The 18,297-nt window shown below is 42.2% G+C and overlaps 1 protein-coding gene across 1 annotated transcript; it reads left to right on the top strand.

Moving 5' to 3' along the window:
* The first annotated feature begins 2,115 nt into the window (after positions 1 to 2,115).
* SLC25A29 (solute carrier family 25 member 29) lies at positions 2,116 to 11,176 on the top strand. Its single transcript, XM_035327959.1, has 4 exons — positions 2,116 to 2,279; positions 3,285 to 3,328; positions 8,146 to 8,229; positions 8,824 to 11,176. Exons 1-4 carry the CDS (start codon positions 2,246 to 2,248, stop codon positions 9,565 to 9,567), a joined length of 906 nt encoding a protein of 301 aa, XP_035183850.1. The 5' UTR covers positions 2,116 to 2,245; the 3' UTR covers positions 9,568 to 11,176.
* The last annotated feature ends 7,121 nt before the right edge of the window (positions 11,177 to 18,297 follow it).

Below are 18,297 nucleotides of genomic sequence, written 5' to 3'. Positions count from 1 at the left end.
GAGGAGAGGAGAGGAGAGGAGAGGAGAGGAGAGGAGAGGAGAGGAGAGGACTCTCTTATTCAGATATATGAACAGGAGTGTTGTCTGCACATACCCAAGGGTATTGCCCATTACTCATCCATGAAGGTTTCAGGGAGCAGTTCAAGGAAATCCAGATCAACTGAAGAAAGAAGACACTAACAAGAATCAGAGATTAAAAAATAATGATCACTATAATTCAGGGAAGAAAAGACTAATTTTTGAAACTTTCTTCAGTTAGATAGCCTAGAAAGTGTCTGCAAAGAGAGAGGAAATAAATTGTTTCCCCTGCCCACCGTGGGCAAACATTACAATTATGAAACAGTTCTGGTGGAGAGGGTAATTCCTGCGAGGCAGATTGCCTGGAAGATCAGAGGATTTGAATAACAGATTAAAAACACTTAGGTAAGGCACGTGTTAGGCCAAGCTGATCCTTCCAAGGCTTGAGTTACAGGACAGATGCGTATAAAGGAAAAAGTCTAAGTTTACAGGACTGCCTGGGGCTTCCTGTCTGGTTTCAGGCACTGGCTTCAAGTGTAGGGGCTCAGCAAGGCCTCAGCTCCCATTGGGATGTAGAACAGTGCAAGATACAGCAGGGCTGGGTGCCTCCCAGAGCCACCAGAGATGCATCAGCGGGCAGGGGCAGCCTGCTTACTGGCTCTCTGATGCTGCTCGGCCCAAGGGGAGACACGTTAGGGAATCCATCATGGAATCCAAAGCGTCTGGGAGCTGCCTGGGTGTTTGATTTGATCTGACAGCATCTAGAGATGAGAAGAAACCCAGCTGAGCGTCCTGAAGATTTGAAGAAGACATAGAAAAGGTCAGGGATTCACCAGATGGTTTGCATGCTCATCTTATCTGCTTGTTAGCTGTAAAGATGGTCCAAAAGCTGCAAAATCTGTGACTGGTTCTTAGGACTTGTTCTGTACTGGTAGTTTCAGACCTAGTCAGCAGCATCCTTGTCTTTTTTTCTTTTTTTTTTTTTTTCTTTCTTTTTTTCTTTTTTTTTTTTTTTTCTTTGCACAGAAGGTAAAAACTGGCTTCATTAATATAAAGTATTCCACTGCAGGTGTTTTTTGGCATTGTAGTGAGCTGCTACACTTGGAAAAAGACAACTGAACAATGGAAAGAAAAAAAAAAGAAAAAGAAAAGAAAAGAAAAAAAAAAAAAAAAGGAAGAAGAAGAAGAAAAAAAAAAAAGCTCTTTTCATCCTGCTTCTGGAACTTACTCCCTAAAAGCTGACTTTGCAGGCCTGAGGAGCTCATGTTACTCTAAACAGCTCGAATATTCCCCTCATTGTTCGAGGCCACTGGTATTCCCCTTTCTCAGCCCCTTGCCTGCAGAAATAACCAGCGGCTCAAAGGGAGCTCCCTGCTGGGGCTGTCAACAGCTTGCTCTTCCCCTGGGAAGCCTCTGGCATGGGGCACCTCGATCCGGGGCAAGGTTTGCCAGGGGGAAAGTCGAGTTAATGCACAAATGGGAGAAGGCTGCGGGAGGGGAGAATCAGACAAACATTAGGGTTGGAAGAGAGCTCCAAGATCAGCTGGTCCAACCATCTCCCTACCACCAATGTCACCCACTTAAACGTGTCTCAAAGCACCAGGTCCAAGCTTTTCTCGAACACCCCCAGGGACGGTGACCCCCCCCCCCCACCTCTCTGGGCTACCTGTTTCAATGCCTGACGGCTCTTTTGGGGAAGAAATATCTCCTCAAAAACCTCTGTGAGTCCAGGCGTGCGGGAGCCACATCTCAGGGCGTGTAGTACCGGGGCTGAGATGCTCTGCGGGGAGGATGCTCCCCAGCCTCCCGTTTCGATTTCTCCCCTAACCTCGGGTTCGGAGAACGTTAAACCCTCCAGATTCGGAGGGGATGGAGGGGATGAGCTTGTGGGCGAGGGAAGGGGGGGGGGGGACCCGCGGAAGGGCGCTGAGCGTGTCCTCCCCCACCCCCCCCCCGCCCCTCCCCTCCCCTCGCCCCATCCCTGTCCCGCCCTTTGCCCGGAGCCTCCCAGCCCGGCCTCCAGTGGCTGAGGACGGCGGGGGGGAGTTGTCCTCCTGCCCGCCCCCTCGGAGGCGAGGCCCCGGCGCTAGAAAGAGCGGGCGGCGCGGCGGGCGGCGGCAGTGCGCGGAGCGGCAGCGCGCAAGGGCCGGGCCCCGCCGGGGGGGGGGGGGGGGAACGGAAAAAAATATATATATTATATATATATATATATAGGAGGGTGCTGAGCATGGCTCTGGATTTCCTCGCGGGATGCGTCGGCGGTGAGGCTAAAAATAATAATTAAAAAATCATGTATATAGATATTAAATTAAGATGGGGGAAAAGGAAAGGGGGAGGGAGCATTTTGAGAGCTCGGAAGGGGGGAATGATAAATGTTTTGCCCTTCGCCAAGCCGGGTTTGGGCACGGGGAGGAAGGGGAAGAAGCGCCGGTGGCTTCCTGCAGCGAGGGGGGGGGGCGGCAGCGAGCGCTGGGGGGGGGCTCTGGGAGCTGCCCCCCGCAGGCGGTGGTGGAGGAGAGGATGGTGGGGGGACCGCGGGGCTCACCCTCCTCGTCCCCCCGCTTGTGGCCTCCGCTCCTTTCCCCCTTCTGCTTTTAGCGGCTGGGAAATCGCGTGCTGGAGGGAGCCCTGTACCGGGTTTGCTCGGTTAGCCGCGGTCGCGGTGCTCCCCTGGCACAGGGAATTTTTTTTTGTCTGCTCAGCACAGATCTCCCTGTGGCCTCTCCTGTCGGCGGTCAGAAGTGGGTTGGACTTCTTCTGGTTCGGGCTTACAGCAGCGTGGAGCTAGCAGAGCCCTTGCTTTATAGCCGGTAGCTGTGCTTTCCTAGCCGACAGGCCTGCACGTACCTTGCAAAAATTCCTTCAGTGCTATAGGAAGGCAAAGGCAGTCCTTCTGCAGGTGCCACTGTCCCATCTGGAAAGGCACCGTGCAGAGAGCCGGCTATTTCTTCCTTCTTTAGAGGTGCTTCTGGGTTTTCTGTGCTTCCCCAGAGCGGGGTGTTGATGAAATAATTCACTTTCGGGGCAATCTGCAATTTCTGCCCCCTGCGCTTGCCTTAGGCTGAGGCCAGGACTTGCTGCCAAGCATCCTGTGTGACGTGGCGCTCCCCATAGCTCGGTCCCTGCCTGGAGCTCCCAAGCTTGCCAGAAGCATAAAGGCATCTGGTACTGGTGTGAGGGACCACACCGTAGGTGTCCTGCCTCCCGGCCTGCCTGCCACGCCGCGTGCTGCTATCCCCACAACCACGCTGTCTGCTTTATTTCAGGTGCTGCTGGAGTGCTTGTCGGACACCCCTTCGACACTGTCAAGGTGGGTTGATGACGAAATATTTCTGTCTCTATGTAGAAAAGTTGATGTTTTTCCAAGGAGCCGGGGAGGAAAAAAAAAAATCCCCAGATGTTGTAGCAGCATAAATCTGTGATTGAAAGCTTAGAGCAAGCCTCTCGAGCTGTGGTTCATAGACTTGTAGCCTCCAGCCCTTCAGAAGCAAACAGATTCCCTGTATGTATGATTCAGCCCTGTAACATGACCAAGCGTTGGTCCAAACCACAAGTTCGTCAGTGCAGTAACATCATGGCATTCAGAAACAGGATCTTACATTTAACTTCATTTTATTCAAAGCTTGCTTTCCTGCAGCCCTTCACCACTAACTGCTAGAACTGCCTCTACCCCCACTTGTAACTCCAACCTACTTTGTCACTAGATGGAAAGCTTTGTTTCGTTCCCCCCCCCCCCAGGCTGTGCTGCTTACTCCTCAGGCGTTAATTTGCTACACTAGCCAGTGGGTGTAAGTGGGCAAAAATCCACAGCATGATGCTTGTCTGGGGCCTTTTTCTTCCCTTTAGGTATTACGTATGTATCTCTGAGGTGTTGTTATATATATATTCTGTAACTTTCCAAGTTAAGATCAATTTTCTGTTAACTGTATGCATTATACATAGTAAGGGTAGCTAAGGCCTGCTCAAAGATACGATTTCTGGAGGATTTTAAACCTCCTGAGGCCCTTCAGCCAGGACTCCCAGGAGCCCAAGCCTGTTTTCCAGAGCAGGATGATGACTAAAGTCACTTTTTGGCAGCCTTATCTGAAGTCTCTGACTGGAAGAATAGAGCAAGGGATGCCAGTATGCTCACTGCTAAGCTAACACAGATCACTTGACTGCAGCACACAGCGTGCCACCCGCCGTGGCTATATTTGGAACGCCTCTACCTTACTGAATTTAGCTCTGCAAAGGGCTGATAGTATTACAGGGGTCATCACCACGTTACATATCCTAGCACGTGGGTAAATCGATGCAGAACAGATTTCCCTAGCAAGTGGATTTTAGTCCTTACCAATCAAATGCAAGCTGCTCAAATAGTTGAAGACTATGTTTCTGAGAATATTTAAAAAATTGACTGTTAAATAATTGGCTTGAATTAGAGTAAATATTTTTGGGAATGGTATTATCCAGACTTGCACACTTTTTTTCTGCTGGTACAGGGACAACTGTCTCCTCTCCCCTCATCCTGCCCAGTTTTACATGTTTAACTTTCGGTGATGCTTCACTTCACTGAAGCCAGCAAAACTGCTAAAATATTATGCTCAGGCTAAAGTTAAGTATGTATGGGGTTCTTTGTTTGTTTTTAAAGTGGAGCAGCTTATAGTGCATGAAACTAAACATTGAAATGTCTGCAAAACCGGGGCTCCCATGCTAGTTCTGGCAGATGCATTAATGCAAAATGGATGTGCTGGCTTAAGACAAAGCATCTTGCTGTACAGTAGAGCAAAGCAGTTTGTTTCCAGATGACTTCAAACCTTTTTATGAAATTCTGTGTGGAACACTGCTTTCATACCACTAGAAAGGATAAAGTTATCTACCCTTTGTTAGTGAAAACACTAATGTTTGTGTTGTTAGCTGGCATAGTCACCCCATATGTGGGAAAACTAACAATATAACCATTCTTTTTTTGTAAAAAAAAAAAAAAAAAAGGAAAGAAAAAATGCATAACTTGTTCTATATGTATGTATGTTAAGAATTAACTCTCTTTAGAATTCTGCAGTATTTAAAGAGCTCGTTGGCCATCACCTTAGACTTTAAGGTTTTAATATAACTGAACAGTGGGAAAACTGCTTAGATAAGCCAGAATTTTACTTCCACCCTGACTTTTAAGCTTTTTTTTTTTTTTTTTTTTTGACAATGATCATGTTCCACAAGGGGGAGGGGGCTGGTGGGACACGCAGGGAGAGCTGGAGCCTGCAGGTCAGGCTGAGAAACCTGCCAGTGAGCTGATCTCAGAACTGGCAAACTTCTTATCCCTGGTTTGTTGATGTGATGTATAAAATTGCTTTTTTGCTTTTAACTGCCTTTACTTTCTGAGCTAGGGGCTGTCTTCATTAACAGCAAAAGTGTTACTTTGTTGTAGATGAGAGATAAGCCTCATCACGGGAGAGTTACCTAGTAAGTATAGCCCAGGTGAACACTTCTGTTTCTCTCAGTCTTAATTTATTCCAAAATGTAATAGTTCAAATAAAGCTCTGAAAGACTTATGAAGCTTTTTTTTCCTTTTTAGTTTTAAACTGATGTGTCCCTCTTCTACAACTATGACATGAAGGGAGCGGGGTTTAAATATCCCTTTAAATATGAAAATAAATATGTAAAGTCTTATTCTGAACCCTCTTTCTGGTATGCATTTCTCACTATTTGCACTTCCACACACAGTGGCTGTAAGTTGAATCTCAGGCAAACTGTTGTTGAGGTCTTAACCACAACATGTCCTTGGAAGAAACTTTCATTGCTCAAACAACTCTATTTCACACATCATTAACTGTTTGGACTGTTAGAAGGCTTTGTTTGCCTTTTTTCTTTTTTTTTTTTTTTTTTTTAGTCTTGAGTACCTCTGTGCAAGTTTTTAGCAATGCGAAATTACAGCATGTTACTATTGTACTTCAACCCTCAGTAACAGTGGTTTCAAATAAGACAAAGTGAAAGAACACAATGATAGTTGGCAAATTAATAGAATAGATGGTTAAACTTTGTAATTGATTCATCCCTTCTACATGTATACTCACTAAATTACAACTTGTTGAAGGTAGTATTAAAACACAATAAATAAAGTTTCATACACATTCACTGTCTCATCTGGCAGTTTGTAACCATGGTGCCAGTTTGCACCTTAATGTGGTCACTATTGTTTAAAGCAAAGAGCTGCTTTTCATTCTTAGGCATGGTGTGTCAGTACTTAATTTTCTGACTATTTAATCCCAGAACAACACTTCAATTGGTCGATATTTCACATATAATTTAAATAAAAATAGTAGAAGCTCTATGCCAATAGGAAACTCAACCTACATGCAGAATATCTCTCTCTAGAAGATCTATGTCTATCTAAAATATCTATAATAATTCTAAACTGCTAGAGATAACTGCACACAAAAGTAAAAAGGTTCCTAAGCTGTAATTATTCCAAAGCTTATACATTTGAACATTTGAAAGTCCCCTGATTTCACAGCTGGGGTTTGAAATAATAGTAATAAAGCTATAAAAGGAGTAAGAGCTACATTTTGTGCAGTTCTGACTTGTTAAGGTGTATGACTTTGCTTATGGCCTGGCTTTTGAGCAGTTTTTTAAAAAAACAATACATCCTCCCCCATGACTTTGAATAAAAAAAGTTTATTTTATTTGAATTCTACTCTAAGCCTACTCTCGATTTCAATTCTAAGATGTTTTAAAACCTTTTCCATCTTGGAAGATCCGAGGTGATCTCAGCCTCAGAGTATGGCTAACATAAACTAATGTGCATGCTAAAAAGACACTAAAAACAAAAGCTTAGATTTACAAAAATGAAATGACATATTGTAATAATGTCAAAAATACTGACACTATTTTTTTCCCATTGAAAAAAGCTAACCTTAATAGGGACTTCTGATAAACCATGTCCCCAGACTGTATCTAGACCCACCCCATCATCTTATTTCATTGTGGTGGTGTTGGTGCTGTTATTACTTTAGGCAAACAGGGATAAAAAAGAATTTAAAGTCAGGAATTCCTCACAGAGACCTAATAATCCCTTCTTTTGTTCAAAATAAGAGTCTAAGAGTCTTGAACTTTTTTTTTGTTTGTTTTTCTTTTTTTTTTTTTTTTTTCCCCCCTGGAGTTGCAGCAGCAGTAAATGGTTGATAAGCATCTTCTCAGGAATATTGCAGCCCTCCAAGCTGGAGATGAAAGGCAGATGTCTAACTTCATGACTCCAGCAAAACCAACTTACCGAGTTGATTGCAGCGCAGGGTTTTGGATGAACTAAGTAGCTTTGAGCCTTTTTGTTTGTTGAAGTGTGCTTAAGGCAAATTAGCAGGAAAACCTGAATTGGACTTTCACATTAAAGGTTAAAAAAACACCTAGAAAATGTGACTATCTCCTAATGTCATCAGAAACAGTAGCATCATCTGTCCACCAGGCCATTCCGTGTCAGTTTCGGAAAAGTTAACTTATTACAAACCTTAAAGGTTTGAAACAGCCACACCCTCACAAATTGTTTGCTTTCAGAAAGTTAAAAAAAACAGACTAAGATTTAAAGGGAGGAGTGGCTTTTTATTCCTTTCCTTAAGCAACTGTAAGATATCTTAAGTCTCTTCCCATCTAACCTCTGAAAAAAAAATCTGATCTCAGTGAAGGGTCCCAAGTCCATTAGCCAGAAACACTAGACGTGTTGTTGTTGAAAGTTTCCAACCTTTTAAATCATCCCCATTTCATGCTTGACTTGTAAATACTTTCTTATAAAATGCTATCAGGTTTGTACAGATATTCCTTAGTGTGGACACACATTCTTGGCAGCTAAAGAAAGCACTTGTTGTAGTCACATGGGAAAATCTGAAAATCTAGAAAACAGTATACCCTGTTGTATTTCCACATACCGGTTTTCTAATTTTCACAATAAGTTAATAACCCTTCTCCCTTCAATTCCCCCCCCACATAATTCTAAACATTACAGAATGTTTTTAAATGATTTTGCCACATACGGCATTCCAGTGTCCAGCCTTTGCTGTTGCATATACATTTCTGTAGCAAATCTCCATACATGTACAAGACAATAGTTTACCAGTTATGCTGCTCTTGCCATACACATCAGTATCATACAACTTTTTATAGGTTCGCCTACAAGTTCAAAATGTAGAGAAACCTCTCTACCGTGGGACCTTCCATTGCTTTCAGTCCATCATAAAGCAAGAATCTGTAAGTATAAAACGAATACTTTGTGTATTTTGAAACTTCATATATATATTTTGTATGAGAAGGGAAGGAAAGCTGCTCAAAAAACCTGCACATATCATAGATCAAGAGAAGAGCACACTCTGAACCTCGCATGACCACAGCGTAGGTACTTTAGCCTTAACACGTAACCTTTCTGTCAGCATTTTCAGGCTTGATTACTTACGTTCAGAAGTTTGCCAGAATCTTCCTGAAGATCACTAAGTTGGAAGTTGAAATTTAACTTTAACTTAAAAAAGTTAACTTTTAAAAATCTCTATATGTGAATAGCTAATTTCCTGAGAATGCAAGCAATGTAGGGTTTTTTTTTGTTTGTTTGTTTGTTTTAGGCTTTAAGACCATAACTAAAAGGTTGACTTTGACATTTGTACCCCTAAAAAACGTTTAGTTGTTTGTGTCCTAGGCAGTGATGTACAAAGCAAGATTGGACTATCTTATGGCCACTGTTCGGAAGTTAGAGCACAAATAAGAACCAGAAAGGACTTTTCTCTGCATGGTTTCAGGAGGCTGTCAGCACTACTATTAAAAAGTATTTTTTGTCCTTCCTTCTTCCACCAGGCTTTTGGACTCTATAAAGGTATTGGGTCACCAATGATGGGACTTACCTTCATTAATGCCCTTGTGTTCGGTGTACAAGGAAATACACTTCGTGCCCTTGGCAAAGACACTCCTCTGAACCAATTCCTCGCGGGGTCAGCAGCAGGGGCTATTCAGTGCATCATCTGCTGCCCCATGGAGTTGGCAAAGACAAGAATGCAGCTACAAGGAACAGGTGAATACAAACTAAAAATGAAGAACTATAAAAATTCTCTGGATTGTTTGATCAAAATCTATCGAAAGGAAGGGCTGAGGGGCATCAACAGGGGCATGGTCTCCACATTAATAAGAGAGACTCCAAGCTTTGGCTTTTACTTCTTGACCTATGACTGCATGACCAGGTATTTAGGCTGTGAAGCTGAAGACAGTTACGTTATTCCCAAACTGCTGTTTTCTGGAGGGATGTCAGGAATCGTGTCCTGGCTCTCCACCTACCCCGTGGATGTGATCAAGTCCCGGCTCCAGGCGGATGGTGTCGGGGGCGTTACACAGTACAATGGGATCCTAGACTGTGTCAGGAAGAGCTACCACGAAGAAGGCTGGAGGGTCTTTACAAGAGGCCTTACTTCTACACTTCTCCGTGCTTTTCCTGTCAATGCAGCTACTTTTGCTACTGTCACAGTGTTCCTAATGTATATGAGGTCGGAAGAAGACCTTCGTGGATGTGAACCGGGTCCGGTAATCCAGCAGCCTTCCAGTCTGTGAGCACCACGTGTTTGTTCTTGACCCAAAGCCCAGCTGGTTTTTAACTGTAAACAACAGTCGATCCGCACAAGTAGTGTAAATGTATGCTACCTGTATAAAAATTCCTAAATGTGTTAAATTAGGATTTCATCTCATTACTTGTACAAACAGCATCCAGCCTTACCAAGGACTTAATATCCAGTAGTAGCCAAGTAAGACGGGGACCTGCCTTTAGAAAGTACTGTACAGTTGTGGCTCCAGAAGAGGATCTGGAGAATCTCAAAGTACCAGGAAGCAGGTTTTCTTCCACCCATGTTCCGAATGACTGAGTTGAATTGAATGCAGAAATGTTTGCAGAAAAAAAATGCTTCTTGTTTGTAACAGGAGTAAGTATAGGCCTGCAAGGGGAGGTAGGGGGAAGGAAATTAAGTGTTGGAGGCATTTTGCAGGTAACCCTGAACTGTTTAAGACATGGGCTAGAATTCAGCAAGCCCTGTTGTGTTTTACTTTTTATCTGCTTTTAAGTGTCAGGTTTTTTTAGTAGCATCATTGTTCATACTGGTTTGCTAAAAGAAATAATTTGCTTCTAAGCCACTCCCTTGCCTTTCAGCTTTGAATAAATATCTTAAGCACAAAGCTAGCATTTGCACTTATATGCAGATGTGCCTTTTACATTTCAAGGCTAGTAAGGATTTAGGGAAACTCAAAGCCTCAGAGCTATCAAGATCGATATTATCAGCCTTCACCTCTACTTCTCGTTTGGCAGATGCACAGAGCGAGTTGACTAGTTTCAGACCAAGCAGACTTTGTTCTTTAAGTTAATGCAACTTTGTGCCACTTCACCCAACCTGCAACATAGCAGCCAGTGATGTACAGAAGTCAAAAGTCCTACCTGTGTTGTTGCGCAAAGTGTTTGTGGGTGTAATGTTAGCTTAGCAGCTTGAAGTACTGTGGAAATACATACACCTGTAGACCTGGAGGTTTCCTACCTTTCCAGAAAATAGGGGTGTGTCTGTAATGGCTAGTGTTTGATACACTTGCATTATGATTTTAAAGAATACTGATGTCTATGTATTTAGTTACAGTGCTACTGGAAAGAAGACTGAAAAGGGTTTTGTAGATTTTTCTTGTTACATGAATCCGCTGTGATTTCTTTTGGAGCAGTCTGTTCAAGAGGGATTGCTTTAGAGCTATGAACAGCTATTTAGCATTTGAAGCAAGAACTACACATATTTGGCACAAATAGCCAGGAGAAAGGAGTGCATGCGGGTTGAAAAGTGTTCTAAAACGTATCAAGCTAGTTCAGTAAGTACATCTTACACTTTCAGATGGGACACGTGCAATATGTGTTTAATTTAAATGGAATTTTTTTTCCTAAAGAAACCTTATTTCATAGCATTTTGCACTGTAACAAAGTATGCTGGAGAAACCTGTAAAACTGGTATGTCTTTTTATACCTTGAAGGTATGTTGGGTGTTTTAGTGCCTACTTGCACTGAGATTCAAATTGAATGTTAAACCTGTCTACTAAGCTGCACATGCACAACTCACAGCAAAGACCATTTACACCTTTGTACAGTAGTCTGGAATGATTGTATATAAAATTGAGGGAATAAATTTGTAAAAAAAAATATGTTGATGTCAGTTCTTTAATCTCTTATGTTTTATTCAGCCATTTCCTTGTTTTAAATCTAGCTTTCAAAAGGGCGGGTTTTCTGACTTGTGCCTGAAGAAATGTGTTCTCCATCTGCCTTTCATGCACCCCCTGGGAAGGAAAGTGCCCCGCTCTGGCTTGGAGCACATCAGCTGACTGAAGCAAAGATGGAAAATTGCCTCACCTGGCTTCTTCAAAATGATCTTTTCAGCAAGTACCTCACTTGAAGCTGACAGAGCTACTAATAGAACAGCCCTGCCTTTAGAGCAGGCAGGGAACTTGGACCCGTCACACTGCATTTATTTGGTCTAAGCAGAGTTGAACAGCACCAAGGCTACACAAGTGCTGCAGTTAAGGCTAGGGTCCCCACACATTCATAGCTGTCAAGTACCAGGTCTGAATCAGATGTGATTTTGTTTTTAGGTCTTCAACATTTCCATGTTCATTTAGGTTTTCAGGGAATTTTACTTTCATTCTGCTCAACCGTAGATCTGTCCTATTTAATGGGCACATACTACACTTGGAGTTTTTCCCCCTTACTGAGGTAAGGGCAAGGTCCCAGCAGCGTTCTTTATTTTTGACTTGCTTTACCCAGCCTGCAGCAGATGGAGCAATTAGCCCACAAAACCCATCAATACTGGAGGCAAAGTAAAAAAAAAAAAAAAAAAAAAAAAAAAAAAAAAGCCATGCAGGAAAGGCAGGAAAGCAGGATGTGGTTACAACCTATCAAAAATTGTTAATAGGAAGTTATGTCAGGGACTGGCTCCCTCGTTCAACTTCTCACATAAATGAAAAAGCCCTGTCAAGTATCAGAAAAGGGAAAGGCCACCCAAGCTAGTCCTGGTGAGGTTCTGGTTAAGCACATTGTGTTCTCTCAGCAGTAACAACAGCTTTGAACTGTGGAACAGTAACAAATCCTTGGAATAAGCAAAGAAGTATCTTCAGAAAGGCAGCCCCTAGAAGACAGTCAACTCATTAAATCAAAAAGGCTACACAGCATTTTACTCACAGCAGTTGCTAAAGCGTTCTTTCCAGAAAACCATCCATATGGAACTTGAAGGAAATAACCACAAGCAGGCACTGGAGATCACTGATACTGCGTGATGAACGAGTTTTAAGGAGAGGGTAAAAGCCAGCTTTCAACCTAGTTTGATGTCAGCTGCTTGAAATCTGTGCTATTTCAAACATTTAAATCAAGCTAGAAATAGCTTCAGCCTTTTTAAATACAGTTCAGTTCCTTCCTTCTAGAAGTTGACATGTCGGCCCATTTAACCACGTCAGAGCTGTTTTCTGCCTCCCCAGACACTCCCATTCCCACAAGCATCACGGCACTGGGTGGGAGAAGCTCCTCAAGAACAGAAGGGAATAGGAAGGTAAAACTCAGTGAAAGCTAACCTACCATCAAGTCCTAAAGCTTTACTCTTTCTTATGATCCACCCCATAGCAGTGGGGATTATACAAGTTTTCCAACTTACAGCCACAAATTGGTTATTAGAGCAAATCTGTGCTAAAATTTCATTATTATGTCTATCACCATAGCACCATAGAGTTTGTATTTTTATTTGTCCTCTATACTTTGACTTTCTTTTCATCCATTAAGCATCTTGCTACTTTTTCATGTGAACTGTAAAAAAAAAAAAAAAAAAAAGTGATATGAAAACGTGTGCATTGCAGATACAGGACAGGTAGCATATCGGGAAAATCACTAAGACCTAAATATGAAAGTTGACCTTGCAGAGAATGGAAGTGTTTGTTTTGTGAAATTAAGCATATTTACTGTCATGCTGGAAAACAAGTGTTAACAGCTGTCGTTATAGCCAGACTTTTGATATGTACTTAGTTAAAGAACAACTTAAAGCCTAGAAGCTTGCCAAATACAATTACATTAGCAGTAAGTGCAACAAAACCCCCTTTCTACCAGAAAAGCAGCCATGGAAAATAGAAACTTAGAGAAGGCAACATGCCATACCAAGCACTGAAATCATGGGGAGAGATGAAGGATCTAAAGGGCCATCCAACTCTGGGAATCATAGAAAGGGTGAGGGAAGCACAGGCGTAAACCTGGGTAAAACCTAGTGGAAATAGGCTTTGAAATCCTGAGTGAGATGACTGCTTGTTTCCATGTTCAATGGCCAAGAATTTATACATGTTCATAGGCACTGGAGGAGGAAAGCAGAAGAAAATAAGCTATTTTTATCTTCCCAGAGCAACTATTTCAGTCTTTGTATCACTGCTGTCCTCACTGTCCTGGTTTCAGTTAGGACAGAATTAATTTTCCTCCTAGTAGCTGGTAGGGTGCTATGTTTTGGATTAGGATGAGAAGAGTGCTGATAACATGCTGATGTTTTAATTGCTGCAGAGCAGTGCTTACACCAAGCCAAGGACTTTTCAGCTCCTCGCTCTGTCCTGCCAGCGGGCAGGCTGGGGGTGCAGCAAGAGCTGGGAGGGGACAGACCCAGGACAGCTGACCCCAACTGGCCAAAGGGGTATTCCATACCATCCGGCGTCATGCTGAACAATATATTGGGGATGGCTAGCTGGGGTGGGGAGCCGGCTGCTCGGGGTTGGGCTGGGCATCGGTCAGCGGGTGGTGAGCATTTGCATTGTGCATCACTTGTTTGTACATATTATTATTATTATTTTCTATCTTAATAAACTGTCTTTATCTCAACTCACAGGCTTCACTTTCCCGTTTCTCTCCCCCATCCCAGAGAGGGAGGGGTAAGGTGAGCGAACGCCTGTGTGGTGTTTAGCTGCCGGCCGGGTTAAACCACAACACTCACTGATTATAAAAATAACTTGGCACTAACAGCAAGAAAAAATGGATTAAAAGAGAGAGCAACACAATATGCATGAGAACACAAAGGATATGCAGTAAAAGCTTTGTCTGTTTCTGGGTTATTAGTTTTCACTGATTTGACCTAGACTGTGATTTTGAGCTCCACAGTTTGATCAACAAAAAACAAAAGCTAGCAAGGCAAGGTTTGTTGTGAAAAATAATAGCCTGTAAGAATTCAATTAATAGAGTTGGAGGAAAGGCAAGTTTTATCAAAACATTTGTTGGGCCCCAAAATTTTACCTTTACAGTTAAATTGCATCTTGGTATCATTCATCATTTATCAACTGCTTTTAATTATTGAAAGAAACGGTCCACATACAGGTGTATGCAAACAGTAATATAGAGCTGTACCACTTTAACCATGTCCGTGTCATTAGATAAAATGCTAGAATCATAACGCAGCTTGACCTCATGGCCTACACTGCCTGCTGTGAATATCAAAAGAGGAAGATTTGTTGCTACAGTGGTTTGGCTCGGCTGGACTGAAGTCGGCATGGAAATTTGCTGAACAACAGAGCTCCTGCCCTGCCAGAAAGCCAGAAATACCAAGTTTGACTGAGAGATAAAGGGCTGGCCTAAAGCACTCACCTCACCGAGCACACTCCACACAACATGCTTGCTTCAGCACCTGCACCTGGCTCTGAGGAAAGCCTGGGAAAGCTGGCTGGCAGCGGGCAGCTGCTGTCAGGCCATGTAGGCCACAGCCTACTTCTGGGTAGCCCCTAAGGGTAAGTTCCACCATGGATGACCCAATGCACTGTCCTGGGAGTACACCACACAGAGCAGGTGTCACCCCCTCGCCCCCAAACACAACAGGATTTCCCCTGGTTCTCCCATGAAGGTTACGAGGTGCCTCTCTCAAGGGAAAGTTGGCATGCAAAACCCTCATCCTTCTGAGAGGTCACCTTATGAGACAAGCACTGATGTATTTTCACCTAAGGATGAATCTACAACACCTAATTCTCCAAACAGACTAGGAATAAAATTCAAGTTTAGCAACTTAAAGGAGCCAAGCAAAAATAACTTACCCCGATTTACTCCAGGCAGAAGTTCCTCCTGGTTTCCCTGCCTGCTCGAAAAGGAGGGGCCATACAGTTTCATTTTACACTCTTGGGGGGGAAGCTACTACATACCCAGAACCAGATGCACTTCCCATAGCTGTTGGGTGTGTAGTTCAAAGCTTAATGATATTTGGATTAATGTTATAAAACTTCTTTTTTTAAAGAAAAAAAATATCTATCCCTAACCTACACAAGAAAAAAAAAATAAAAAAAATTAAAAACACAGAAGAACCCACACAAGAAAAACCTAAAGGCCTGCCATGGTATTATTCCTTTTAATGCTGTTCCATACAACAGTGTTTTGTAAGTCTTTTCAACCTATGGCAGCCATTGGATTCATGTAAATCCATTGGAGGTTCAATGCACTGGGTACCTAGCTATAGGATTAACGTTACAGGTAATTAGTTACACTTTTCCCATGTGTGGGGATCTTCGCTTCCATTAATTCAATATTGACAAAAAACATGAATAACCTGATGTCATACCCTTAAACTGAGATGCAAGGAATTTTGAGACACTTTATAGAAAACAAAAGGTATTCCAGTGAGTCTTGGATCTTAACCAGAGTTCATGTCCAAAGGCCAAATTCTCTGCTTTGCTGGGAAAAAGAAGGGTTTTAACACAATCTGTGCGATGCCCCCTGCATGAAGCAGTCGCTAACTTTGCAAGCCAAAATTGCTATTGGCAACATTAGTTATTTGGCGAGCATCTTGTAGCTCTGAAGGACAGCTAACTTTATGAGCCATTAAATCATTCCATAAACACTGCAATAGTAATAAAACAGGGTTTTCTTACTCTCCTGCACTGGTGTGTGGGAAACTTACTTTGACACTGTTATGTTCAAAATCCAGCAAAGCCTACAAGACACCCAATACACACAATTTTGCTCACAGGCTCTGAGATTCATAGGGGCACCCTGACACTGCTGTCTGTCTGCTGGTACGAACTCACAACTGACAGCTATCTCTTGGCAAAGTGTTGTTCAGGAGTATCTATACAGATTAAAATAAAGCTTCAACATAGATGCTACTTTCAAGCCAATTAGAGAGAAACCACATTTAAACCCACGAGAACACTTAATACAACTGGTAGCAAGAGAACCACCCAGAAGTCCTGCACAGACTCCATGTGCTCTGCCTCTTCCCTTCCCTTCCAAAATCAACTAATATTTCTATAGAATTTCAGGTTTACTGCTGAAGGGTTTCCAAATTACACAGGAACCTGGTAAGAACAGGAATTAACAAGAGGAATCTTATGTCCACACCTGAATATGCAATAGAGAGCAAAGTCCATTAGAAGAAATGGTATCCAACCAGCAGCCAGTCGTAAAGCTTTTTCTTTTGCCAGAAAATAACAGAAGATTTCAGAAAAAAACACAACTGGAGTTGTCTAAACAACAATTACTATAAGTAAACTTACTCATTTGCCTAAAGCAGCAGAAGACACATAATTTTGCTTAAGAGGAAGTCAGGACCTGAAAAAATCAGAAAAGCATTTCTGAACCAGAGTCTTTACTGCTGTGCTTTCTCCCAAGGAAAATAAAATGTTCTAGACCACTTCCAGAAAAATGAAGGGATTGAAAAAAATTCCAAGCAGAACTGAGTTAATAATACAGTATTGTGAATGAACTTGCCTAAATTGATTAATTTAGGCAGAGAAAGAAACTAAGTAAGGTGCCACAGATTAAGTTATTAAATAACCTTACAAAATGAAGCTAGTAGCCATTCAGGTGGCATTTAAGCATCACTGTAAAGCCTTCTTCACTACTGGCCTTTTTCAACTTGATACTAGATCCATTCATAGATCAAGATGATTACTGAGTCTCATGACAATATATGCACATATATTCCTCCACTAAATTTCATACCTTTTTGGATCACTTCTTACAGTGTTCTACAGCAGGGTCTCACACAGTCTTCCTCAAGTCACTCACATTCTTTCACCCCAGGACTGCAAAAACAGGCTGACATAAGAAACCATTCCCACTTTCCCTGGGAAAATGGGAAGTTACCTTTTAGCTCTTCCATTTACACAGCTACAAATAATTGTACTTGATGCAAAACCACATTTTAATTTCTGCCTGCAAATCTTACTCCCTACTTTAAACTTTAGAATCCAACACCATTTCTTACGCTTCTAAAAGACTTGCTGATTTCTCCACAACATTAAGCAATATAGGAATAATTCTGTAGTCACTAAAAAGTCAAAGCTTAATGCTGACACTAACCATTGTTTACTTCCCTTGTCCTCTCAAGCCATCATAAGGCAGGCTTACAAAAGGTGTACTACAGCATAAAAGCTTGTAATTTTTTCCAAAGTATTACCATCATGGAACTGGATCAACCAACATCAATAGGAGCTACCACTCAGTTGATGACTACCAGCTGTGACAAAAATACTGTTTTTTCTTCATTTCTTTGAAGCACTGAAGAACCACGTTTCCAAGAATACTATTCATCCCATGCTATCCTCGAGTTCGGTCATCTTAATTTATTAGAAAGATAAATTAGTTCCAGTCTTTTCAAGGCATACACTGATAAAGCCTCTTCTGTGAGAATCTTACGGCAACTGATGACCGAGCGGTAACATCTTTCATTGGCCCAGTCACTCCACTTCATCCAGCACTTTGAGGGGATTAGCTTTCTTCAAACATTTTAAAGCTTCCATACTTTTGCCATTTAACTAATGCTTCTTTTGCTAAATCCCTGGTAGATGAAAAAGGCAAAAGAACTTGTTTGCCTTTGAAACTACATTATTGCTGGTAACCTAAGTTGTTAAAACATGTTTGGATACAGCTTTTTTGATTAACCATTTGTGACCATGACATAAGAAATGAATAACGTGTTAGACTGTACATTCACCAGTGAACTTATTGGTCCAAAAAGAAGGTAACTAGTGCAAGAGCAGCCAAAGAGAATAATAAAGGAGATCCCAGTTCTGTTTGAAATCATAAAGTGAATATATTCTTAACAAACTCGTACCTGGGCCCTTCCTACTCACTTTTCAAGGAGTATCTCTACAAATAATGGGCATTTCAGTTCATTTTGCCTTGCATTTAAAGCAGGCACTACTGCTACAGGCAGAACATGAACATAGACGCTGCTCAGAAAGCCTATAGTCATTTCCATGTTTTGAAATCTGGTTAAGTCCAAAAGATACACAGCTGCACAAACCTATGTGCAAGCAAAGTTACAGAAC

The sequence above is a fragment of the Oxyura jamaicensis genome, chromosome 5 (genome assembly GCF_011077185.1).
Source record: "Oxyura jamaicensis isolate SHBP4307 breed ruddy duck chromosome 5, BPBGC_Ojam_1.0, whole genome shotgun sequence".
Lineage (NCBI taxonomy): Eukaryota > Metazoa > Chordata > Aves > Anseriformes > Anatidae > Oxyura > Oxyura jamaicensis.
Note: the sequence above shows the minus strand (reverse complement) of the source record. Positions and strands in the feature narration are given on the sequence as shown.

Bases quoted from the DNA above. Each gene is read 5' to 3' on its own strand.
- SLC25A29 (XM_035327959.1), top strand. From the start codon at position 2,246: ATGGCTCTGGATTTCCTCGCGGGATGCGTCGGCG. The intron at 2,280-3,284 runs GTGAGGCTAAAA...GCTTTATTTCAG, and splicing joins CCTCGCGGGATGCGTCGGCG to GTGCTGCTGGAGTGCTTGTC. The intron at 8,230-8,823 runs GTAAGTATAAAA...TTCTTCCACCAG, and splicing joins CCATCATAAAGCAAGAATCT to GCTTTTGGACTCTATAAAGG.